Genomic DNA, 26,752 nt, shown 5'->3' on the forward strand with positions numbered 1-26,752 from the left:
GGCGTGATGGATAGATAAGAAGCGACTTATATAATGACTATTATTTCGAGTTTATGTATAAAAATATAAAATGTAATAATGTTTCATGTTGAGTTTCCGCTGGAATTGTGTGACTTATTGACGGATTCAAAATTTTCTTTCAAAAGAGACATTGATGGGAATTTATACACACCGTGTATTTTACAATTAAGCTTATTGGAAAAGCTGATTATGTTTTTTTTCATGCAGTCACTTGAACAGATTACTAACAGATGACGACTGTGTTTTTTATCCTATTCGTCCGAGTAAAAAATGTTGATATTTAGTTTTTGAAATATTAGTTTTTGTAACTCAGTTGATGGTGATTTGGAATATCATAAGTGTAAGGAGTTCACGATTCGACGGCATTGTAATATCTCGATTGTGGGTGGCATGAAATCTTATGTCTTATCGTAAAGGTTTACTTTAACGCCATAGAAGTGGCTAGGACCTCTTCCAGCCGAAGATTGTGGGTGGAATGACACCTTATGTCTTATCGTAAAGGTTTACTTTAACGCCATAGAAGTGGCTAGGCCCTCCTCCAGCCGAAGATTGTGGGTGGAATGACACCTTATGTCTTATCATAAAGGTTTACATTAACGCCATAGGAGTGGCTAGGCCCTCCTCCAGCCGAAGATTGTGGGTGTAATGAAATCTTATGTCGTATCGTCAAGGTTTACTTTAACGCCATAGGAGCGGCTAGGACCTCCTCCAGCAAATTGTGAGTGGAATGACACCTTATATTTTATCTTAAAGGTTCAATTTAACGCCATAGGAGCGGCTAGGACCTCTTCCAGCCGAAGACACAAACCTAGAGTCCGATGGGTGAAGTGGGTGCTTCCGCATACAGGAAACTAGGGCAAGGAACCTAGAAATTACAGTGGAATCCGACAACTCGAAGTAAGAGTTACAAACAAATGATATGTTTATTCTAACAATAAGGGAAAATACTTTTTACTTCAATTCATATTCATCTTGGAGCAGTAAAATATCTCAATATGGCAGAGAATTTAAAATGAACAGAATTAGAATCGATAGCGAAAATCTACAAACTCTAGATATGTTTCAAAATCATTGTCAGTCATTTGACACGTTATGTCAGAAAAAAATATCTTATGTTAGGGATAAGCCACATATAGTGATGAGTAGAAGGTTAAGATAGTTTTTACCAACAATTGATTGTTTTTATCTAGTTGCAATCTAGTTATTTGGCGTTTCGAATCAAGTAAATGCATTACAAATTTAAATTACCTTTTCTAAAAAAATTAGTGCAACGGATCCGGAATTTGACGCGCGAGGTTTGAAAAGATTTCCTCTAACGTCAGTAACGTGTAGAAACGAGTCAGTCGTCTGGGGACGGCAGAGAAGCAAGTATTCTGCAAGCTTGAAGCGTTGTGTTCAAATCACTGCCGAGACGACCAGACGAGTATCTAACAAAAGTATTCCATTGAAAAGTATGTATGTATTTCATATAAATAATTCAATACAGTTTTTATAATGTTTGCTGGGGTAAAATGACAACTGATATGCTTTAAGTTTCATGAATGAGAATTATTGCCTATAGCTATAAATATGGCTATAATACTTCATACTTGTCTTATTAGTAGTTATTACTTAGGTAGGTAGGCCTATTTCATAATTTGTTTACTAAGTACAATAACCGTACAAGTCGTAACATGCCTGTATTTTTTGGGTAAAATTATACTAAAATAATATTCAAAATTCAAATCTTTGAAGTTTGACAATTAACACTAACAAAAAATACATTAAATTGTTAAGGTTTTTACTTTCTTTTCTTAAATATTTTGACTCTAAAATCTTGTGATTTCAGTGAATTTTCAACCTTGCAATTTCCTATATTATTTGAGTCAGAGTTCTTGGATGAAGTTGGAGCCTGGAGGCTTGGAGCTTGTAAATTAATCAACTTTGTTGATAGTACTTTGTTATATATTTTTATTTTTCATAATTCCAGGGGAAAATTGGAATGGTCTTCTCTTTATTCCTATCTTTGAAACTCCTAAAAGTTGACAGATACAGATTTCACAGTTTCACTGAGGATGAATGAGTGCTAATTAATTTGGAATATCAGAGATAAATTTTCTAAAATTGTGGGTAAAAACTATTTTTTCACTGCTTATTTTTAAAAATAGCTGGTAAAAATCAGCTGATTTTCTTAGATTTCACAAAAGATGTCCAAGGTGCAGAAAGTGGGTGAATATCAAAAGAATATCAGTTGCGATGATGCAGTGCGACGAGTGCATGGCAGCGTAGGGAGTAAGGAATATACTAGGCTATCAAAGTTGCACTTCTATATCAGTCAGTATATCATCAGTTTTTATCACTATAAGGAATCTTGTGATTACAAAGTAACAAATTTTTCATACATTTGGAATCATACAGACCAATTTGTATACCTTTGTTAATAATTAAGAGGTAATTAATCTAGTGGGAATGTTGCTGTTATTTTGGCTTCAAGTTCAAGTTTGAGTTCAAAAATGATAAGAAAGCTCTAGTTGTGGCTCTAAAGAAGGAAGATTATGAGATATCTTCCATGCCTGGATTTACGGATGTTTTTGTCTGATTTACAGATGTTTGCCACCCATTTTTCCAGTTATGATCTTTGATGAATTTTTTTGCCCATTTTAATAACCCTTACGCAATTTATTTTGTAACAATGAATGAAAATTTAATATTTTTGCCTTCAATGTTGAAAAAATAGGCATTAAAAAATAATTCATACCTGACAGGCAGGCATGGAATATATCTACTTGGCAAGCCACGACTGAATTTTTTGAGCCGTGGTTTTATGGATTTGCCAGCCGTGATTCCATTTCTTCAAGCCGTGATTCTATTTCACCGAGATGTGAATTCCATATCTCGGCCATGAAAAGCCATTTACAAGGTGCGAATTTATTTACAAAGTCCATGCACGTGTTACCCCAAATCTCTAATTTTACCCTTAAACAGTCAAACGGCAACAATAAAATTTGGGTCTACGGTAAGTTCAGCATACGTTAATGCAGTCTGACCGCTTTGACATGACCGCAACTATGCGAGATCTTCAACAAAACGTTTCGTTGATTTGTTTACATTACAATGTTTATGTTTTTTCTGCAAGATATTTTTGGCAGGAACGGTAAAGCAATGCGGATTGCGGAAGTTGAAAATTTTATGAAATGACATGTTTGCGAAGTGCAAACCGCGATTTTTTAATCAAACAAAAATTTATGACATTTGAGCCGCAAGATTTCATACCTACTGAAATTATATGATATTAGAGCCGTGATATTTCAGACAAAAATATGACTTTTCCAGACTAGCTGACAGGCATAGCAGCAAACCAGATGATTTTTTTTATAATCAGTATACTTGTAACTTCCACATCTACTCGAGTTGAGATTTAAACCAGCATCTTATGTAAAATAATGCTGGTATCCATGATATTTTAATGGGCTACTCATAGGACTCAAAAACAAACTTGAGGAAGAGTCTAAAAAAATATAAGTCGGTACTCACGGCAGTGAGTGACAGAGCGTGCATTTTTTCATGCGTAAATCAGTTTTCATTGCAATTAGTACAGTGCATTAGAGCAAAAGATGTTGTATCTTTGATACAGGCATGCCCGCTTCTTAAATCGACAAAAAAGTGAAGTCACGGACGGACAGACAGACATGGCGAGCACAATAGTGCATTTTTTCTATAAAGAGAAAATGCTCTAAAAAGTTGTAAAGATCAAGTTGCCAATGCTGAAAGTTTTCAAGACACTCAGAGGCTAGGGAGAGGCTGGAGTATGGTGTGAGGCAAACTTATTGTTTACAGGTTCAGGGCTAGTGATGAACTGAGGAACTGAACATCACTAAAACTTAGCTAACCAGGTTGACAAAATTGAGCCTATTTCTTTAGTTTAGTGGATGAAATCAAGAATTATGGATGGTTGCTACAAAGTCTCTGGTTGCTACAAATTTAATGTGGCCACAGGCTTTGAAAATTCTGCCTAAAATTCCAGGTTGGCTTGTCTTTACGTCAGGCCAAACTAGTAAATTGCTTTATGCCAAGTTGCTTCAGGGCAATTTGAGAAAATGAAGAAAAGCACACATTTTTCCTATAGTTTTTGGCAATTGTGCCTAATATTCCTGATTGGATGTCAGACAGGTGCATAAAATATCTGATCTATAACTTCAGCTAGGGACTTTCCATAGATTTTTGTAACAACAAATTTTTTTTAAATTCTGCTGTGTGAATCATACATCTCAATTCTAATTGTTGATAAAAGTGCACAATTGAGCTGCAAAATTCAAAATATATAAAAAACGTAACCATGAAGTCATAATATTTTTGTTAAAAGTTTAATTTAACCTAAATATTATTTGGCTGCTTTATGTTATAGCAATTCATGATTGAAAAGTTCTACATTTTACTAAAACCGCTTGATTCAAGAATCAGAAAATTTCAGTTATTGAGAATCTTGAAGCTTTGAAGTCATGGCTTTGTGTTTTGATTGGAAACTGCGCTGCTTGCCATCAAGCACCAAAAATTTTTGAAATTCCTCATAAAATTTTGAAGTTACAAGTTTTGAAGTTTTGATCAAAAAATTTCTACTTGCAAAACATTTTAATTAACAGCCCATGGTTTTTAATCATGCTAAGCAGCTTGCTAACAGCAATAAAATTTTAACATGCTTATTGTCTGTAAAGTCAAGTTGTATGTCTAATTGGCTATTTTTGGACTTAACCTCACTCTCAGCCCTACTAGTAAGTAACCTTTATTTTGGACATCACTAGTATTTTAACCTTACTCCCAGCCTTACTAGTAAGCAACCATTAGTTTGGAGAACACTAGTAGTTTATTCTCACTCCCAGCCCTACTAGTAAGTAACCTATATTTTGGAGATCACTAGCAATTTACCCAGATATTAGGTACATGACTCTAATAATATCCTATTGAGCAGATCAGGATCAGGGATGTCACTTCTCAATTTACCCAGATATTAGGTAATTTACCCAGATATTAGGTAATTTACCCAGATATTAGGTAATTTACCCAGATATTAGGTAATTTACCCAGATATTAGGGAATTTACCCAGATATTAGGTAATTTACCCAGATATTAGGGACATGACTCTAATAATATCCTATTGAACAGATCAGGACCAAGGATGTCGGCTCAACAGGAGCGTGCAAGCTCCTCAGGAGCGCACGCTCCTGTTCCAGCCCTACTTGTAAGTAACCTTTAGTTTGGAGATTGCTTCCTTCCCTACTAGTAAGTAACTATTAGTTTGGATCACTAGCAATTTACTGAGATATTAGGGACGTTACTATAATAATATCCTATTGAACAGATCAGGACCAGGGATGTCACTTCTCAATTTACCCAGATATTAGGTACATTGCTCTAATAATACCGGTATCCTATTATTTACCCAGATATTAGGTACATTACTCTAATAATAATTATAATATCCTATTGAACAGATAAGGACCAGGGATGTCAGCTCAACAGGAGCGTGCTAGCTCCTCAGGAGCGCAGCAGCAGACGCAGCAGGAGGACGAGCAGTGCGGACCCGTGCTCATAGCCAGGCTCGAGGTGAGTGGTTGTATAGGGATATGGGTTTTGTGTTACTGTATTAAAATTATATTTGTTTTACTTTATTTAGAAGTTATATATGTTTTACTCCATTTAAAGCCAGGCTCGAGGTGAGTGACTGTACAGGGATATGGGTTTTGTGTTACTGTATTAAAATTATATTTGTTTTACTTTATTTAGAAGTTATATATGTTTTACTCCATTTAAAGCCAGGCTGGAGGTGAGTGACTGTACGGGGATATGGGTTTTGTGTTACTCAATAAAATTAAATACGTTTTAATTTATTTAGAAGTTATATATGTTTTACTCCATTTAAAAGTTATATGTGTTACTCAATTAAAATTATATTTGTTTTACTTTTTTAAAAGTTATATATGTTTTACTTTAGTTAAAAGTTATATATGTTTTACTTTACTGCCACTGTGGCTGTATAGGGTTTTGGGTTTTGTGTTACGGTATTAAAATTACATACGTTTTACTTTATTTAGAATAATACCTACACATTTTACTTTATTTAAAAGTTATGTTGTTTGTCTTACTTTATTTAGAAGTTATATATGTTTTACTTCATTTAAATGATAGGTATATATGTTTTGCTTTAGTTGGAAGTTATATTTGTTTTACTTTAGTTAAAAGTTATATATGTTCCACTTTATTTAAAAGTTATATATGTTTTACTTTACTGCCACTGTGGTAGTGTGGGGATATGGGTTTTGTGCTATTCAATTAAAGTTATATCTGTTTTACTTTATTTTCAACCTGTATTTGTTTTACTTCATTTAAAAGTTATATATGTTTTACTTTATTTAGAAGTTATATAGGTACCGTATGTTTTACTTTATTTAAAAGCTATATGTGTTTTAGTGTACTATTAAAAATTATATAGTATCTTTTACTTCATTTAAAAGTTATGTTTAGTTATGTATTGGTTAACTTGATCACTCACTAGATTTTAGAGAGAGGATTTACAACATTTAAATTATTTATTTTTCAGCAACACAACATTAAAATTATTTATTAAATTATTCAAATTATTTATTTATTCTACAGCAACATGGCATTTAAATTATTAAATTAATTATTTATTTATTTTACAACAACACAACATATAAAATATTAAATTATTTATTTATTTTACAACAACATGGCATTTAAATTATTAAATTATTTATTTATTTATTTTACAGCAACACAATATTAAAATTATTTATTTCTTTTACAGCAACACGTCATTTAAATTATTAATATTATTTATTTATTTATATAACACAGCAACACGGCATCTCAGCAAGTGACATCAAGAAGCTGGAGGAGGCCGGCTACTGCACTGTAGAGGCCGTGGCATTTGCCCCCAAGAAGAGTCTACTGGCCATTAAAGGTAAATGATGCCAGTAAATTGATGCCATTAAAGGTAAATGATGCCAGTAAATTGATGCCATTAAAGGCAAGTGATGCCATTAAATTGATGCCATTAAAGGCAAGTGATGCCATTAAATTGATGCCATTAAAGGCAAGTGATGCCATTAAATTGATGCCATTATTGATTGATGTAAATAATTGATGTAAAATAATTTATGTAAAATAATTGATATAAATTATTGATCTAAATTAATGATTGATATAAATTGACTGATTGAAGTAAATAATTGATGTAAATTATTGATTGATGTAACTATTGATTTATATAATTATTGATGGATGTAATTATTGATTTATATAATTATTGATGGATGTAATTATTGATTTATATAATTATTGATGGATGTAATTATTGATGGTAAATTGATGTCACTAAAGGCATCAGCGAGGCAAAGGCAGACAAAGTGATGGCGGAGGCTGCCAAGCTCGTGCCCATGGGCTTGTATATATAATATGATATATAATATGATATATAATATGTATATATAATATGATGATATTGATGTCACTAAAGGCATCAGTGAGGCAAAGGCAGACAAGGTGATGGCAGAGGCCGGCAAGCTCGTGCCCATGGGCTTCACCACCGCCACAGAGTTCCACCAGAAGAGATCTGAGATCATACAGGTGGGGGGATGTGGAATGGATTTATGATAATTTAAACTTAGCTTAATTTACTTAATGAATTAATTAATTAAACTTGAATTAACTTAACTCTTAATATAGGTTAAGATTAATAAGATTTAGCTTATTTAATTAAGTTAGATCCGAGATCATACAGGTGCAGGAAATGTCAACTTGATTTATGATAATATAAACTCTACTTAATTAACATCAATATAACATTTGTTAAACTGAAACCTTTTGTGCAGTTAACAAGCTGGACAAGCTGCTAGGAGGTGGTATAGAGACCGGCTCATAATATGTATATATATAATATGGCTAATAATATGTAATTAATAATGGTATTTATGCAGTTATTAATTATAATATTTGTGCAGTTAACTACAGGCAGCAAGGAGCTGGACAAGCTGCTAGGAGGCGGTATAGAGACGGGCTCAATAACATGTATATATATATATAATATGGCTAATAATATGTAATTAATAATAGTATTTATGCAGTTATTAATAATAATATTTATTCAGTTAACTACAGGCAGCAAGGAGCTGGACAAGCTGCTAGGAGGCGGTATAGAGACCGGCTCAATAACTGAAATTTTCGGGGAATTTCGGACGGGCAAAACCCAGCTGTGCCACACCCTGGCCGTTACATGCCAGGTGGGTACGGGCGACCCACTTTATATAGGTGGGTACGGGGGAGCTACTTTACATAGGTGGGTACGGGGGAGCTACTTAATACAGGTGGGTACGGGTGACCCACTTTATATAGGTGGGTACGGGGGAGCCACTTTATATAGGTGGGTACGGGGGACCCACTTTATATAGGTGGGTACGGGGGAGCCACTTTATATAGGTGGGTACGGGGGAGCTACTTTATATAGGTGGGTACGGGGGACCCACTTTATATAGGTGGGTAAAGGTGGGTACGGGGGAGCCACTCTACACAGGTGGGTACGGGGGAGCCACTTTACACAGGTGGGTACGGGGGAGCCACTCTACACAGGTGGGTACGGGCGATCCACTACATGTAAGTGGGTATGGGTGACCCACTTTACAGATCTGTCAGGTGGGTACAGACGACCCACTTTATGTAGGTGGGTACGGGCGACCCACTTTACATCTGCTTTAATTTGCAGTGGATTTTCTGCTGTGAATTTTCTGCTGAATAATGTTTGCAAGAAAGGGATTTTATTTTTTATTATATTTTTTTATATTGATTGATTAGAGATATAGCAAATATTTCAGAAATGCTAATAAAAAAGTACCAGAAATGTTAACAATAAACCTTTGAGAAAAGTTAACTAAAAATCTACTGTGAATGTCAATTATATATCTCTCATATATGTAATAATAAATACTATATATCTAATAATATATAACATCTATTTAATAATATATAATATAGTTCATCCATGTCAATGAAGGTACAAAAGCTCATCTTTGTAATATTCGATTAATGAAATATATAAGTCAAAGGCAATTGCCTAATATGTGAACTCATTACAGTGATGAAAAATATTAAATTTAATCAAGTTAATTGGAGCTTGTTGATAATGAATACAGTCAATTAATACTTACTACTTAATTAATATAGTCTAATAATCAAGTATTATGTATTAATTAATACTTAATACTTGATTATTAATTAATCAAGTTAATACTTGCAGCTGCCCCTGGAGCTGGAGGGCGGAGAAGATTTATTCAAAGTGAATTTATTAATCAATGAACTGATTACAGCAATGAAAAATATTTAATTAATCAATTAATTGAAACTTGCAGGGATAAAATATATTAAATTTAACAAAGTTAATTGTAACTTGCAGCTGCCCCTGGAGATGGGGGGCGGGGAAGGCAAGTGCCTCTATGTCGACACGGAAGGGACGTTCAGACCGGAACGTCTGCTGGCGACGTCTGAACGCTACGGGCTGAACGGCGCCGACGTCCTCGATAACGTCGCCTACGCACGGGCCTACAACAGCGACCATCAGAGCCAGCTACTGGTGCAGGCCGCAGCCATGATGGCTGAAGCCAGGTATTTCTTAGTATTTAGTATTAATTGGTATTTGTTTGGGACGTAGCAGTCCCAGGCCTCGCTGGACGTAGCAGTCCCAGGCCTCGCTGGACGTAGAAGTCCCAGGCCTCGCTGGACGTAGCAGTCCCAGGCCACGATGGACGTAGCAGTCCCAGGCCACGCTGNCGCCTGTACCGCTCACTGTGGGAACCACTGGGTTAGACTTTTAGTAGTTAACTTAATGGATTGCCAGTATCAACTATCAACTTGAGTTGTACTGCTTCATGCCTTGGTTTGTGTTGTTACTTACTAGTTACTGTGCAAGACTGTAAAGCTGTCTCTTATACACATCTAGATGTGTATAAGAGACAGGGTGGGACTAGTGGGTGACTGGTGGGACTAGTGCGTGACTAGTGAGACTAGTGCGTGACTAGTGGGACTAGTGGGTGACTGGTGGGACTAGTGGGTGACTGGTGGGACTAGTGCGTGACTGGTGGGTGACTAGTGAGACTAGTGGGACTAGTGGGTGACTGGTGGGACTAGTGGGTGACTAGTGAGACTAGTGGGTGACTGGTGGGACTAGTGGGTGACTGATGGGACTAGTGGGTGACTGGTGGGACTAGTGGGTGACTGATGGGACTAGTGGGTGACTGGTGACGAGGACGTAGTGGATAGTGCGACTAGTGGGTGACTTGTGGGACTGGTGGGTGACTAGTGGGACTAGTTGGTGACTAGTGGGACTAGTGGGTGACTAGTGCGACTAGTGCGTGACTAGTGACGAGGACGAGGTTACTAGTGCGACTAGTGAGTGACTGGTAGGACTAGTGGGTGACTGGTGGGACTGGTGGGTGACCGATAGATAGCTAGTGGAACTAGTGGGTGACTACTGAGATTAGTGCATGACTGGTGGATAACTAGTGACGCGGACGAGGTAACTAGTGCGTGACTAGTGCGTGACGGGTGGATGAGTAGGTAGTGGGAACTGGCTGATGACTAGTAAAGAACTAATTGATAACTAGCTGCCTAGCAGTTGACTAATGGAGAACTAATTGATAACTAGTGTGTAGTACTTCACTTGGGTTCTCCACATCAACTTTGGCACATCATTAGAGATAGATCACTCATTCCCACATAATAGTTTATTACTGCAGCAGCAATCAGTATGGAGCCCACTCTTATAACCCCCCCCCTCCCCTCTCATAACCCTGTCTCTTATACACATCTAGATGTGTATAAGAGAAAGAGCTTCAGTCACGCGCATCTAATTTCAATTCAACTCTCGATGCCTGTGACTCAGCAAATATTAATTTTGTCTCAAGAAAAGAAATGAAGACAAGCAATTTAGACACCTGGCAGTAGGCATGAAACTAGCATCGGAGCCTCGTCCACCGCAGCCTCTGCAATTACTAGACAATCATTGAACTTAAAAAAAGACAATCATTGCACTTAAAAAAAGACAATCATTGCACTTAAAAAAACTCAAGCGACGACGTCTTGTGGAGACAAAACTTCAGCGACACTTGAAAGCAGCCAGACGGCACACCTGTCGTATATCCTGCACGTAATTACCACTTCAACTCTGGTCATCTGCTCCTCGAAACAATGACCCTCCATTGCTGCTCAGATGGAGTACAGTCGGTGGGACTGTGTACAGTCGGCGGGACTGGGTACAGTCAGGGAGAGAACAGTTGCTGAACACAGTCAGCAGAGCTACAGTCGCCGGGACTGAGTACAGTTAGGGAGAGAACAGTGGCTGCACACAGTTAGCAGAGCTGTGTACCTGCAGTCAGGGAGAGAACAGTTGCTGCACACATTCAAAGGAGCTGTGTACAGTCAAAGAGAGAACAGTGGCTGCACAATCAGCAGAGCTGTGTACAGTCAAGAGGAGAACAGTGGCTGCACACAGTTAGCAGAGCTGTGTACAGTCAGGGAGAGAACAGTTGCTGCACACAGTCAGCAGAGCTGTGTACAGTCAGGGAGAGAACAGTTGCTGAACACAGTTAGCAGAGCTGTGTACAGTCAATGAGAGAACAATTGCTGCACACATTCAAAAGAGCTGTGTACAGTCAAGGAGAGAACAGTGGCGGCACACAGTTAGCAGAGCTGTGTACAGTCACTGAGAGAATAGGGGCAGAACGAAGCAAAATTGATTGACTATACCGACTTATTATATAGTACATCTCTCTTAACGTCATTTTATATTTTCAAGTTTATTAATTATAATAAATCCATAATAGTTACCTGTTTATCAACAGTTACAAGTCTGTAATACAAGTCTGTAGTAACAAGTTAATTATTAGTAAGTAATATTTCTCTGATAGTTATATAGCTACAACTCTATTTAACTATATAACTATCTGATTATAGTTACAACTCTATTAATGTCTACAAGTTATTAAAGTTATTCGAAACCAAAGTAGATCAATTTCTAGCAAACCTCGTGTTTANGTACCTGTACATGCAGGCTGTAACTGTACCTGCAGGCTGTAACTGTACCTGCAGGCTGTAACTGTACCTGCGGGCTGTAACTGTAACTGTACCTGCAGGCTGTAACTGTATCTGCAGGCTGTAACTGTACCTGCAGGCTGTAACTGTAACTGTACTTGCAGGCTGTACCTGCGCAAGGGCCGCGGGGAGACGCGTATCTGCAAGATTTACGACTCGCCGTGCCTGCCTGAGGCCGAGGCCATCTTCGGCATCTATGCCGACGGCATCGGCGACTCCAAAGACTAGGCCTCTTGGATGCCGAGGCCCGCGCCTCTTGGATGCCGAGGACCGCGCCTCTTGGATGGTGAGGACCGCGCCTCTTGGATGCCGAGGACCGCGTCTCTTGGATGCCGAGGCTCACGTCTCTTGGATGCTGAAGACCGCGCCTATTGGATGCCGAGGCCCGCGCCTCTTGGATGCTGAGGACCGCGCCTCTTGGATGCTGAGGACCGCGCCTCTTGGATGCCGAGGCCCGCGTCTCTTGGATGCCGAGGAAGGCCCGCGCCTCTTGGATGCCGAGGCCCGCGTCTCTTGGATGCCGAGGACCGCGTCTCTTGGATGCCGAGGACCGCGTCTCTTGGATGCCGAGGACCGCGCCTCTTGGATGCCGAGGCCCGCGCCTCTTGGTCTGCCTAAATCTCATGTCTATATAAACTAACCAACAATTATTTTCCATAATTTAGCTGTTTTATAGTTTTAGATCGCGTGTAATGGGCGATTATAATAGTTTTATAGGTCACCCGTAACCACGGTAACGGTTATAGTAATGGGTAATGGTCCTTAATGGACAAACTTATTGGTTAAATGGTCAGCCTTTTAATACAATGTCTCTAATGGGCCAACTACCGTTTAAACGGTAAGTGCTTTCGTAGGATGATTTATATATCGGAGGAACTAAAGGGTTTAATGGTTTGATTATAGATATACCAGAGGATCTAATGGGTTTAATGGATTGCCCCTTGATATACCAGGAGATCTAAAGGATTTAATGGATTGCCTCTTGATATACCAGGAGATCTAAAGGTTTTAATGGTTTGTCCATTGATATACCGGGGGAACTAAAGGATTTAATGGTTTGCCCATTGATATACCGGATGAAGTAAAGGGTTTAATGGTGTGTCCATTGATATAGCGGAGGAACTAAAGGGTTTAATGGTTTGTCCATTGATATAGCGGAGGAACTAAAGGGTTTAATGGTTTGTCCATTGATATACCGGAGGAACTAAAGGGTTTAATGGATTGCCCCTTCATATACCAGGAGATCTAAAGGGTTTAATGGTGTGTCCATTGATATACCGGAGGAACTAAAGGGTTTAATGGTTTTCCTGTTGATATACCGGGCGAGCTAAAGGATTTAATGGTTTGCCCATTGATATACCGGAGGAACTAAAGGGTTTAATGGTTTGTCCATTGATATACCGGGCGAACTAAAGGGTTTAATGGTTTTCCTGTTGATATACTGGGGGAACTAAAGGGTTTAATGGTTTGTCCATTGATATACAGGGCGAGCTAAAGGATTAAATGGTTTGCCCATTGAAACGATATTTCATTGGACAAACCTGTACCAGTTTAATGGTAAACTGGCTGATGCAATTAATTTTCCTAATGGTTGATGTAATGGTCGATCATTAAGCTGTAGTTTGTGTACTTTTATCTATGTACACAACCAAGGTATACTGTGTGGTCAGGAGTTGTACTAAAGTACGGATTTTAAATGGACTATTTCGTGTACATCTTCGTACATGTTTTATATTATTTGTAATATTGTACATCGAGTAGTGGAAATAAAAGTTTATATTGTACGGCATTCATTGTTTACCCACAATATATAATAAATAATAAATTCATTGATTTCGTACAATGAAACTGTCCAGGGCGTTCACGTAAAAGGCTATGTCGCCAAGGCAGTTAACGAACGAACTTGCGCTATTTCCTTTATTGTTTTTGTAAACTGAAAGTAACAAAACTTAAAGACTACTTGAGGTGTGGTGACAAGTCGTTAATAATAAAACAAAGATTGGCACTAACGCTCTTGGCTACGGTGAATTGTAGTAATGCTAGACTACGTAAATAAAGACCATGATCCATAGTTTCGGCACATGGGATATAGTCGCAACTAAAAAAATATATAGCAGTAGACATAGGAGTTATACTGCATCTAGCAATAATAAAATACTTACAGCAGTGATTAAAACGCAAAAAGCAATACATAACATAGTGATGTCGGCGCTGAAATGTAGGCCTGATGTGGCCTGTCGCCGATTCTTTTCCTTTTCGTGCCTTGTTCATAGAAGATCTAAAATCGTGTCATTTGACCGGATCTTTTCATGACTGGCGATAGTTTGAAGTAGCTACTAGACTTCCACCGGGTTCGATAAGGAGCTAGGTACTTCAAATCTGAACATATATTTTTCCATAGCTTTATCTAGTCTGTTCTTGAACGCGTTCATACTTGGAGTGCCAACGATGTCATCGGGGAGGCTGTTCCACATGTCGGGGATTCGAAGCGAGAAGAAATTTTGTAGCATGGATGTGTTACAACGCAGTTTTTTTTTAGTTTATAGCCGTGGCCCCTGGTGTTGGTTCTTGTTGTGAGAATATGGCGAACAGACAAGGTTAAATTCGACGTTACTCGGTGACGTGCTAAGTTCTACTCCCGGGCTGTAGCGTTCGTTCCGTAAAATGTTGCCAGAATAATTTAAATGACTCTACCGACCGTGGGCGCTAAAATATTTTATTGTGGATAATTGACATCAGACCTATATTACTTTGGCTTTGATTAGTTTCACTTCGACTTATTGACGCAATTAAGTGCTAGAAGTTTCATCTGTGGTGATGGAGTAATTTTAATACGGCTAGAAGTAAACCTGGACAAAAAATATTTTTATATCATAAACATATGCGTAATTGTAGCCGCCATTTTCCATCTTTCTGAAATTTGTAGCAATAGAATTAGCCTACTCGACGCAGTTATGTTTATTTATTTTAGGTCATATATTATTATTTCATGTAAATAGCGTACTTTTTTCTTGTATATTTGTCCTTTCTTTCTAGAAACCGTACGTCACAGAATGTTCGTTGTTATCCTGTCATGATGGCGCGTAATGGAATAGCCAAAGTTCCCAAAGGACTAGACTATGAGAGTCCTCTACAGTAAAAATTATTTAAAGTATCAGAGGCGTAATGCAATATAATTACTATCTCTGCATTCAGGGCATTTCAAATCTCCTCTGCACAATTAAAATTCAACTGCGTCCCTTTCACTTTATAAAAGTACGTCGACATTATGCCTTAATATCCATAGGATACTTTAAGGCCCCAAAAATATAAGAGTTTCTTATGCAAACTAAAAACGTATGCAATAATGTGATGAGAGTGGTCGTCGTACCACCATTACTGAGCACGAACAATTTTTTTTCTTATTTGGAGCATAACTAAACTATTCACATAATTCGGTTCCTCTGTCGCTGAACATTTTCTACAGTAAACGCACTATGAACGTTCAGCGGCTGCTGCATAGAACAAAAAACTTGTACATCTAGAATATTCATAAAAAGGCGTAGAGAGTTTCATTCGTTATTTTTCTATTGATAATAATAAGACATGGACATCTATACTGAAAATTCAAACAGACATACAGCGACGGTCATGTGAACATGGAACTTTTCACTTACTTCAATTTCACGCAAATTTTTAACAAAGCTGCGACTGTGTATTGGAGTACGTTTGAATTTATCTGAAATTTTCCCGAGTCGCTAAACTGTGAAATAATTCAAGCGTTTCATTGTATTAAGGTTTAGAGTGCGGATATGTTACAGGCTGTTTTAGAAATGTTACCCCCGTCCCCACGATTTGTGGTCAAATTTTCTATGATCTGGAGTAAACAATGAAAACGTTTACGGATAACTTCAATGAATTCCAGATGCCCAGGGAGTTCACGTAAAAGGCTATGTCGCCACGGCAGTTAACAAACGAACTTGTGCTATTTCCTTTACTGTTCTTGTAAGCTGAAAGTAACAAAAACAAAAGACTTTACTTGAGGTGTGGTGATAAGTCGTTAATAATAAAACAAAGATTGGCACAAGCTATAATAAAATGCTTCACAGGTCACAGTAATGCTCATGGCTACGGTGAATTGTAGTAATGCTGGGCGACGTAAACATTGAACATGATATATTGGTATGTTACTGAGTTACCCATTTATGTTACTGAGTGTATTACTGTATGTTACTGAGTGACTATAACTATTAAACATAAGTTATAGTCACAACTAAAACAAGTAGACATAGGAGTTATACTGCGTCTAGCAATAATAAAATACTTACAGCAGTGATTAAAACGCAAAAAAAAATACGACGAACAGACAAAGTTAAATCGACGTTAATCGGTGACAATTTAAATGAACCTACCGACCGTGGGCGCTAAAATATGTTATTGTAGATAAGTGACATAAACCATTTTCATATTCATACAGGAATAATGTATGAATTTGAATTGATTTCGTTAACAGTTCCGCTTCCGGTATTTAAGGATTAAAACAAGAGTTGTAAGGCGTACAGTTTCATTTCAACACAATATCAATGTTCTGCACAGATATCAACAGTCATTATAATATTCAATACAGTTAAATAATAATACGATGATGATAATGTTTAATAACGTTTAAGTTATTCAACATTGGAGGTGCGGCGAACATCGTTCACTCAGTGAAATAAGTGAGACTTTGTGCAAATAACGCTACATTTTTTTTTCTTGCCTTAGTTTTTACATTCACCAGGAAGGCTCACATAAAGTGCATCGTTATTTGGGACAATAACCCACTCATTTCGTCGAGTGTCAACATAAACAACAATAAGTGCACATCAAGGCCACAACATACAACTTTTTTGGACAAAACCCATATATATTAATTAAATTATCAATATAGTCAAAAAAATCCGTGTTATTTCGTCTAAATAGTGATATACTTTCTGCCCTACGTGGGTCATTTTGACCCAGTTTTGGCCGGCAAAAGGGCGGCATGTCCGTGCTACATGTGTAAGAAAGTATGTCACTATTTCGACAATATGACCAATTTATGTTACTGAGTGTATTATCTATAAACTTCCATTATTAACTATGGAATAATAATAATATTTCTTCAGATTTAATGATAACAAATGTTAAAATTAATTAAAAAATATAATATTACTGATAAAATATATTAAAATTAATTAAAAAATATAATAATAGGAATATAAAATATTCATGCACAATTTTTACAGCTAACTGAGACTCGAACCCTGCAACTCACTGTTTAATGAAGAAATTTATACGAAAATAAATCCCTCTACCTAGTAGGTACCACACCACCTAGCAGGTACCACACCACCTAGCAGGTACCACACCACCTAGCAGGTACCACACCACCTAGCAGGTACCACACCACCTAGCAGGTACCACACCACCTAGCAGCTGTCTCTTATACACATCTAGATGTGTATAAGAGACAGCCACCTAGCAGGTACCACACCACCTAGCAGGTACACCACCTAGCAGGTACCACACCACCTAGTTTGTACCACACCACCTAGCAGGTACCACACCACCTAGTTTGTACCACACTACCACAGCACTAGGCAAGACACATCACAATAAGCACATGTAGGTCTAGGTGCCTCCTAGATAAACTAGTCACGCATCCCACCTATTGAGCAAACATTACCTATCACTAGTGCAGCTTCTAGTACTAGTGGAGCAAGCCTGGTTTGTTCTATGACCCAGACTTACCTAGTTGTTCACTAGAATCAACTCTAGGAACAAGAGTTTTTGAAGCAGACATCTAGGCAATGCAACTAGAGCAACTTAGACACATCCTCTAGGCAAGCATTAATTTTGACTAGATGACACACCTAACACATCTAGAGCACTCAGGACTCTAGAGAACGCCTAGTCGATCTAGAGCACTCGGTATTCTAGAGAACACCTAGCCGATCTAGAGCACTCAGGACTCTAGAGAACACCTAGCCGATCTAGAGCACCCAGGACTCTAGAGAACTACTCAGGACTCCACTCTAGAGACTCTAGAGAACACCTAGTCGATATAGAGTACTTGAGACTCTAGAGAACACCTAGCCGATCTAGAGCACTCGGTACTTTAGAGAACACCTAGTCGATCTAGAGCACTCAGGACTCTAGAGAACACCTAGCCGATCTAGAGCACTTGAGACTCTAGAGAACATCTAGTCGATCTAGAGCACTCGAGACTCTAGAGAACACCTAGCCGATCTAGAGCACTCAGGACTCTAGAGAACACCTAGTCGATCTAGAGCACTCAGGACTCTAGAGAACACCTAGCCGATCTAGAGCACTCAGAGAACACCTAGTCGATCTAGAGCACTCGAGACTCTAGAGAACACCTAGTCGATCTAGAGCACTCAGGACTCTAGAGAACACCTAGCCGATCTAGAGCACTCAGAGAACACCTAGTCGATCTAGAGCACTCGGGACTCTAGAGAACACCTAGCCGATCAAGAGCACTCGGTATTCTAGAGTACATACACTCAATAGATTCAGAGCACAAAATAGATCTAGAGTACTCCTAAGAGATCTAGAGCTTTCAGGACTCTAGAGAACACCCATAATAGATCTAGAACACATCCAACAGGTTTAGAAAACTCGGTATTCTAGAACAAAGAACAGTTCTAGCAGTCAAAGCTATATAGCACATTCAACAGGTCTAGAAAACTTCTTATTCTAGAACAAAGAACAGTTCTAGCAGTCGAAGCTATATAGATAATTAATTCAAGGTCTAGAGCACGCACTCTAGAGAACACCTATAATAGATCTAGAACATGTGAAACTGTATTTGGCTAATCCAATAAGTTTCCTCTAGCAAATTCCCTTCTTCTTTTCTAGAACCTAGAATGGATCATTTTTTGGCCTTCATCTTTAAAAATGCGAACTTCAATTGGAAAACTTTTTGTTTGACTGAATCCATTTGGCTGACGTATGACTAACTCTTTTTGGCTGACGTTTGACAAATTCTTTTTGGCTGACGTTCGACAAACGCTTTTTGGCTGATGTTTGACTAACTCATTTTGGCTGACGTTTGACTAACTCTTTTTGGCTGACGTTTGACTAACTCCTTTTGGCTGAAGTTTGGCTAACTCTTTTTGGCTGACATTTGGCTAACTCTTTTTGGCTGACGTTTGACTAACTTCATTCGGCTGATATTTTACAAACGTTTTTTTGACTGACGTTTGACTAATTCTTTTTGGCTGACGTTTGACTAATTCTTTTTGGCTGACGTTTGACTAACGCTTTTTGGCTAACGTTAGACTAACGCTTTTTGGCTGACGTTTGACAAACTAACTTTGGCTGACGTTTGACTGACTCTCACTACAGACGTTTGACTAACTCTTTTTGGCTGACGTTAGAGTAATTTTTCTTGGCTGACGTTTGACTGACTCTTACAGACGTATAACTAACATTTGACTACAAGACTAATTTAAACACGTTTGACCAGCGTTCTTAACAACTAATGTTTCTCTAACATCGTCATGCTAAGCAACACATTAAACATTAATCGTTCGTAACGAACATACGAACAAACATCACACGAATACGAACACGAAGCTTAGGCTAGCACAGCAATGGTATAAGCTCTATATCTAGTCACGAATAGCATCGTGTACGAATATCATCGTGTACGAATATCATCGTGTACGAATATCATCGTGTACGAATATCATCGTGTACGCATTTCATCGTGTACGAATATCATCGTGTACGAATATCATCGTGTACGAATATCATCGTGTACGAATATCATCGTGTACGAATATCATCGTGCACGAATATCATCGTGCGTCTGAAAAACAAGAGAAAAAACACGCTTTGTTATACAACTATACAGGATATTCAAACTATACAGAACAGGGTAAGATACTCGTGCATACCATACAGACAGAACTGTCTAGGATAATCATACCATTACGTAAAAGATGCATTTCAAATTAAGCAAGCTTCTAATAATAATTAAAATAATTAAGTTTCCCTGTAAATGCCAAACCTAGAATATGTGTGCAGTCAATTCCGGTTATAAGGCCACACTAGGTCGCTCCTTATAAACAGATTGTATATAAAATTTCCACTGGATAGTATTGAAATAAATCATTTTTAAAAAAATAGTGTCGGAATATATCATTATAATAAGATGGTATCGGAATATATCTCTGTAATAAGATAGTATTTGACTATCATTTCAAAGATTTTATTACAATGATCATTATACTAGTACCACGGCAACTTACATCGTCTGGCCGCTGCCCCAGGACCGAAGTCCTTCTGGTAGTAAGGGGTCGGTCCGAAGTCCTCATCATCGTCATCATCGAAACTTCGCCTTCGTCGGTATAACCCCTCCCGAGGGGACAGGGGGGTGTCAAGGGACTCGTATATGCCACTTCTCGTGCTTCTGGCAGTCACGTGCACGTTGCCAGAGGTAGGGTTCTGGGGGAACGCTTGGGGAAGAGGGGTGCTCACTGTGTGTGTTGGGGCACGGTGCCCCACGAGAGGGGTTCGGATGAGGGTATCCAGGGGGATCCTTCCGCTGCGGCCGCTGGGGAGCGTCGTCCCCCCGTCGGGGAAGGTTGGTCTGGAGATCGAGTCCAAGATAGTGGTAGACGACCGCATGGTTTCTGTACCACCTACCATGTCAGAGTACTTGCCAGGGCCACTACTGGTCGCGTGGAGGGACCTACCACTAAGTTCCATTAGACCCCCTCCACCCAGTGGTCGGGTCCCCCCCGTTCGGGTCAAAGAAGTCCCGGAATTTCCGAAAAGCGACAACAAGCTTTTCGATGAACCAAGATGATGGTGCCCCACGTTTCTACCAGGTTTCCCTGCGGAGTCCATTCTAGCTGTTACCCCGCATGCCGACCCCTGTCCACCTGACACGTTTGGCGCTAACGAGCCCCTAACCCCGATGAGGCTATCAGGGCTGTCCAGTCCCAACCCTTCCGCGGACCCTGACGAAGAATACGCGAACTGGAACTTTGTTTTCGGTAGGGTCATGGCGGCAGGGTCATCCCCATCAGGATAACCTTGCGACCTGATCAACAGACGTTGGTCGTCGGCGAAATACTCGCTACTTGTGATGGATCGACCACTGCTTGTTTTCCTCAGCAACTGCTGCTGCTGCTGGAGTTCTTCTCGCTGCTGTTTTAGACGGCAACCCTCAAGGAACTTCTCCTTGAATTGCTGGAGGGCAAGAGCGTCACTTTTGTCCCTCTTGGCCACACTCTCGGTCCTGGTGAGCTGGTGGGCCGGCATGGGGGATGTGGCGCTGTTAAGAAAGTGGGCTGAGGTGAACCTACACGTCCAAGAAACTGAATGGGTCATAATGACACACTTTCTTACTCTTAAAACGAACAAAGAGCAGACGTATATAGCACTGATTTACACTGATAAAAATGGATTGATCATGTTGGTCAAAGAGTGACACTTTTCAACCCCACAGCAAGAGCATTTAGCTGATATAGCACTGATACGCTCTTTCGCTAAACCAAACTGGGTCAGTATGACCCACACTGGTGCACGAAGTGCACCGCTTTTTGGACATAGTCTCACTAATTTCTCCAAGTGCATAGATTAAAATCTAACGATGCAATTTTGTCCCTTGCGTGGGACATCTTGACCCACTTTAGCCCGAAAAAAATGCGTATCAGTGCCACGTGCAGAAAGTGTGTCACTATTTGGACAACATGACTCATCCATTTCCCAGAGTGTAGGTCACGGCAACAGACTATCTGAACACTCAATGTAAACTTAAGACAATCAGATATCTTATTTGATTAATTAATTAATATTCCCCATTCAGAAGTGAATATGAGACATCACATCAATAACATTAACATGCAGACAGTAAACACCACACAAAATGAACAGTAGTACTACCTTAAGTAGTGGGTACTACCTTAAGTAGTGGGTACAACCTTAAGTAGAGGGTACTACCTGAAGTAGTGGGTACTAGCTGAAGTAGTGGGTACTAGCTGAAGTAGTGGGTACTATCTGAAGTAGTGGGTACTACCTTAAGTAGTGGGTACTACCTGAAGTAGTGGGTACTACCTTAAGTAGAGGGTACTACCTGAAGTAGTGGGTACTACCTGAAGTAGTGGGTACTACCTGAAGTAGGGGGTACTACCTCAAGTAGTGGATTCTACCTTAAGTAGTGGGTACAACCTTAAGTACTGGGTACTACCTGAAGTAGTGGGTACTAGCTGAAGTAGTGGGTACTACCTGAAGTAGTGGGTACTACCTTAAGTAGTGGGTACAACCTTAAGTAGTGGGTACTACCTTAAGTAGTGGGTACAACCTTAAGTAGTGGGTACTACCTCAAGTTTTGGGTACTACCTCAAGTAGTGGGTACTACCTCAAGTAGTGGGTACTACCTCAAGTAGTGGGTACTACCTCAAGTAGTGGGTACTACCTCAAGTAGTCTCAAGTTGTGGGTACTACTTAAAGTAGTGGGTACTACCTCAAGTAGTGGGTACTACCTCAAGTAGTGGGTACTACCTCAAGTTGTGGGTACTACCTCAAGTAGTGGGTACTACCTAAAATTGCGGGAACTACCCAAGATTGTGATACCACCTTAGACCTAAGATTGTGGATACTACCTAAGATTGCGGGTACCTATAATCGCGGGTAATATCTAAAATTGCGGGTACTACCTAACATTTCGGACATTTCGGATACTACTCAAAATTGCGCGTACTACGGTACCTAAGATTGCAGGTACTACCTAAGATTGTGGGTACTACCTAACATTTCGGGTACTATCTAACATTTCGGATACTACTCAAAATTGCAGGTACTACCTGAGATTGTGGGTACTACCTACGATTGCCGGTACTATCCCAGGTTGGGGTTATTCTCCGTGGTTGAGGGTGCATTTCTACCTCATCTGGCAACACTACTTCCTCTTTCCCCCACCCCTCACTCACTTTATGTTGGTTGCTGACTGCTGGTGGTGGTAGGGGGGCTGCAGCAGGGGGGTCGGCTGGGGGTCACCGCCCCCCCGGACACAGCAAGCAAACACACTTCGCCCCCCACACCCCCCCGTGGCGTTCCCTGCTCCCTCTACATCCCCCCGTTCCCCCAACATGGCCTCCCCCCCGGGAGGGCCGATGATACCGCCACCCACGCGGCTGCAATGAGCGGGGGGAGGGGGTTATGTGGTACCGGCATGTGGTACCGGTATGTGGTACCGGTGTGTGGTACCGGTGTGTGGTACCGGGACCAATAAATGGATAATAGGCACATTAAATCCCCGATCAAATAGAAAAATAAATGAGTTATATTGGCCAAATTGTGATACTTTCTTACCTTCAGTCCCGAGCAGTGACAGCGGACGTAGCACTGATACGCCCTTTTGAAGAGCCAAACTGGGTTAGGATGACCCACAAAAGCTTTAAATAAGAGCATCGCTATTTGGACAATGTGTCACTCATTTCTTTGAGTGTAAATTTAATGGAAAAATTCATCCCCTTATTCATGAAATTTTCTTGCCATTTGTCGAGTCGTGCGATGATTAAAAGCAACAACAAAACCAATAATAAACACGTAAGTATACATCGATACATCCACACATGTAGAACACTACACAAACAAGTATTAGAAGTAAAATACATGAAAATACAATGAGTATGGCATGCTTATATTATTTATCTATTTTTAAAGATTTATTTCGAAAGAATTTGATTTATGAAAAATGTTTTTTCTTAGGTCATAGGGTCCAAATTTGTGGACCCCATGTACAGGGTGAACCAGAATTAAGTAACCCTTTTAATTTGTTGATAAATAAAAAACTAAGAACGTTATGAAGTTGAAACTTGTTTTATTTAAAAGAAGAACATTTTTATGGTAATATTGTATCATAGTTACGTCATTATCCTGTATAGCTTGCTAAATTTGTGTTTAATTATCAAGCCTTAAAGTTTCATTAAGATTCGCTACAGCAAAGAAGAACGAAAATTCTGCAAACCTACATCAGGACGATGTTAATAACAGAAATTCAACGTGATTACAGGATCCATTTTAAAACAAGAATCAGTCCTTCAAAAAAAAACAATTAAATCTCTTTATCGAAAATTTGCGGATACCGGGAAATTACTAATGAAGGTTATGAAAGCAACGAAGAGAAGAGCCCTATTTTGTCAAAACAATTGTGGTGGGCATTTAAAAGATATTATATTTAAAAACTAGGATACAATATTACCATAAAAATGTTCTTCTTTTAAATAAAACAAGTTTCAACTTCATAACCTTCTTAGTTTTTTATTTATTAACAAATTAAAAGGGTTACTTAATTCTGGTTCACCCTGTATGTTTGATAGGATATTGACCCTGGCCCATGTAGAAATTTCACCATTTTTTCAAACCAAAAATAGCTTTGAATATCACTGCAAATTTTCAGCTAAATTTCCGACCATCCCATCAATTTTTCGAGACCATTTTTTGCGACATTTCTTGAAACAGTTTTTTGAGACATGTTCTGAGATATTTTTTTGCGTCATTTATAAGTAGTGCTTCAGACAAAATAAATGTCTTGGAGTTCATAATGCAGTATTTCATTCATAATAACCTCCTTATAATTCATTCACTATTAATATTTATTCATTATAACCACCATTATATCCTCTTTAATATCATAATGAACACATACGTAAATTTAACATGCAGCACTAAGGATAGGATAGACCCCACCCGCTGGGGGCGGCACCCCTGTCCCAGTGGCATCCCACCCGTACTTCACCCGTCAGATATGTGTACCATTAACCCTCCTGAGGGACTTCAACTCGTCCTTCACCCGCTAAATGCGAGTCCCCCTCGCGTCCCCCATACTCCCTTAGTGCCCCCATACTCCCTTAGTGCCCCCACACCCCCTCACCCGCTGGGGGCGGCGCCCCTGTCCCCGTGGCATCCCACCTGCACTTCACCCATCAGATATGTGTACCCTTAACCCTCCTGGGGGACTGCAGCTCGCCCTTCACCCGCCAAATGCGAGTCCCCCTCGCGTCCCCCACTCTCTCGCGTCCCCCATATCCCTTTAACCAACCTGGCGCCACCACACCCCCCTCACCCGCAGGGGGCGGCTACAGCTCACCCTTCACCCGTCAAAAACGAGTCCCCCTAGCTCCCCCAGACCACCTCACCCGCAGGGGGCGGCGCCCCTGGCGCTGAGCTGCCTCTCCAGCAGGCGGATCTTGCCCCTGGCGGCCTGCAGCTCGCACTTCACCCGCAGGATGTGGGTGTCGCACCAGGGGTCCGTGCACCGGTGCCTCCGCAGCCTGTCCTGCGCCTCGTACACCGCGCCGCGGAACGTCAGGGACTTGCCCATGCTCTGGGGGAGTGGTGGGGGAGTGGTGGGGGGAACGTCAGGGACTTGCCCATGCTCTGGGGGAGTGGGGGAGTGGTGGGGGGAACGTCAGGGACTTGCCCATGCTCTGGGGGAGTGGGGGGGTGGTGGGGGGCAGTGGTGGGGGAGTGGGGTACTTGCCCATGCTCTGGAGAAGCGGGTGAGTGTGGGGGAGGTTACAGCTAACAGACTGACTAAAATGAATTTCTGGACAAAATGGGTGTCTGAAAAAAAGGGGCATCAGTGTCCGGTGTCAATCTGGTGTCTCATTATAATTATTATTATTGTATGTGATTGAGACGTAATATTCACTTAACCTGATAGAGATTGAGGACGAGTCCACATCTGGAAGACACGTGATAGATCACGTGATCAATACCTCAGTGTATTGATCACGTTATGGGCGGAAGCGAAGGCTATATAAAGGCTAGCGGAATATAGTGGGCGGAAGCGAAGGCTATATAAGGGCTAGCGGAATATAGTGGGCGGAAGCGAAGGCTATATAAGGGCTAGCGGAATATAGTGGGCGGAAGCGAAGTGGGCGAAAGCGAATATAGTATAGTGGACGGAAGCGAATTCTATATAAGGGCTAGCGGAATATAGTAGGCGGAAGCGAAGTGGGCGAAAGCGAATATAGTATAGTGGGCGGAAGCGAAGGCTATATAAAGCCTTGTAACCTTAAGTAAGGCCCCCCCAGTAGCTGATAAGCACTCCGCGATGTAGCGTGTCGGTAGAGTTCTCCGACCTTACAGGTCGACGCCGTAGCTTATACCTCTGTATCGTACTAATGTTACTAATGTATTACCACCCCGTATACAAGATACGTTATCTGGACTGATGTCTCTTACTTATCCCTCACTACCTTAGTTGACGACCCTTTCTCTACCTTGTAGGCGCACAAACGTGCATTTGGGACATCAGGACAACATGGGTGTCAGTAAGAAATGGATGGAGGGACAAAATGGGTATTTAGGACATAATGGGTGTATGGACCAAATGGGCATCAGGACAACATGGGTGTAAGGAAGAAAATGGTGTCAAGACAAAATAAGTGTCAGCACAAAATGGGTGTCAGGCCAAAATGGGCATCAGGACAACATGGGTGTCAGTAAGAAATGGATCTGTCTCTTATACACATCTAGATGTGTATAAGAGACAGCTGCAGACTCATGCAACTGCAGACTCATGCAACTGCAGACTCATGCAACTGCAGACTC

The 26,752-nt window shown here is 40.1% G+C and overlaps 2 protein-coding genes across 2 annotated transcripts in view; one reads left to right on the forward strand and one right to left on the reverse strand.

The window, feature by feature from the left end:
* Positions 1-1,352: 1,352 nt before the first annotated feature.
* On the forward strand, positions 1,353-12,628 carry LOC108672336 (DNA repair protein RAD51 homolog 1). Its single transcript, XM_047885605.1, has 8 exons — positions 1,353-1,472; positions 5,491-5,602; positions 6,875-6,980; positions 7,536-7,645; positions 8,167-8,298; positions 9,465-9,673; positions 11,908-11,926; positions 12,218-12,628. The coding sequence occupies exons 2-8, from the start codon at positions 5,504-5,506 to the stop codon at positions 12,383-12,385; spliced, it is 843 nt and encodes a 280-aa protein (XP_047741561.1). The 5' UTR covers positions 1,353-1,472; positions 5,491-5,503; the 3' UTR covers positions 12,386-12,628.
* A 7,785-nt stretch (positions 12,629-20,413) lies between these two features.
* LOC108672337 overlaps positions 20,414-26,752 on the reverse strand; it is a gene marked incomplete at its 5' end in the record, with an annotated part of 9,393 nt that continues 3,054 nt past the window's right edge. The window contains 2 exon segments of the mRNA XM_047885606.1: positions 20,414-21,464; positions 25,333-25,573. Of these exon segments, the coding sequence (XP_047741562.1) occupies positions 20,414-21,464; positions 25,333-25,573 (1,292 nt within the window).

Source organism: Hyalella azteca, unplaced genomic scaffold (genome assembly GCF_000764305.2).
Source record: "Hyalella azteca isolate HAZT.00-mixed unplaced genomic scaffold, Hazt_2.0.2 contig2543, whole genome shotgun sequence".
Classification (NCBI taxonomy): Eukaryota; Metazoa; Arthropoda; class Malacostraca; order Amphipoda; family Hyalellidae; genus Hyalella; species Hyalella azteca.

Bases quoted from the DNA above. Each gene is read 5' to 3' on its own strand.
- LOC108672336 (XM_047885605.1), top strand. From the start codon at position 5,504: ATGTCAGCTCAACAGGAGCGTGCTAGCTCCTCAGGAGCGCAGCAGCAG. The intron at 7,646-8,166 runs GTGGGGGGATGT...ATATTTATTCAG, and splicing joins AGAGATCTGAGATCATACAG to TTAACTACAGGCAGCAAGGA. The intron at 8,299-9,464 runs GTGGGTACGGGC...TGTAACTTGCAG, and splicing joins CCCTGGCCGTTACATGCCAG to CTGCCCCTGGAGATGGGGGG.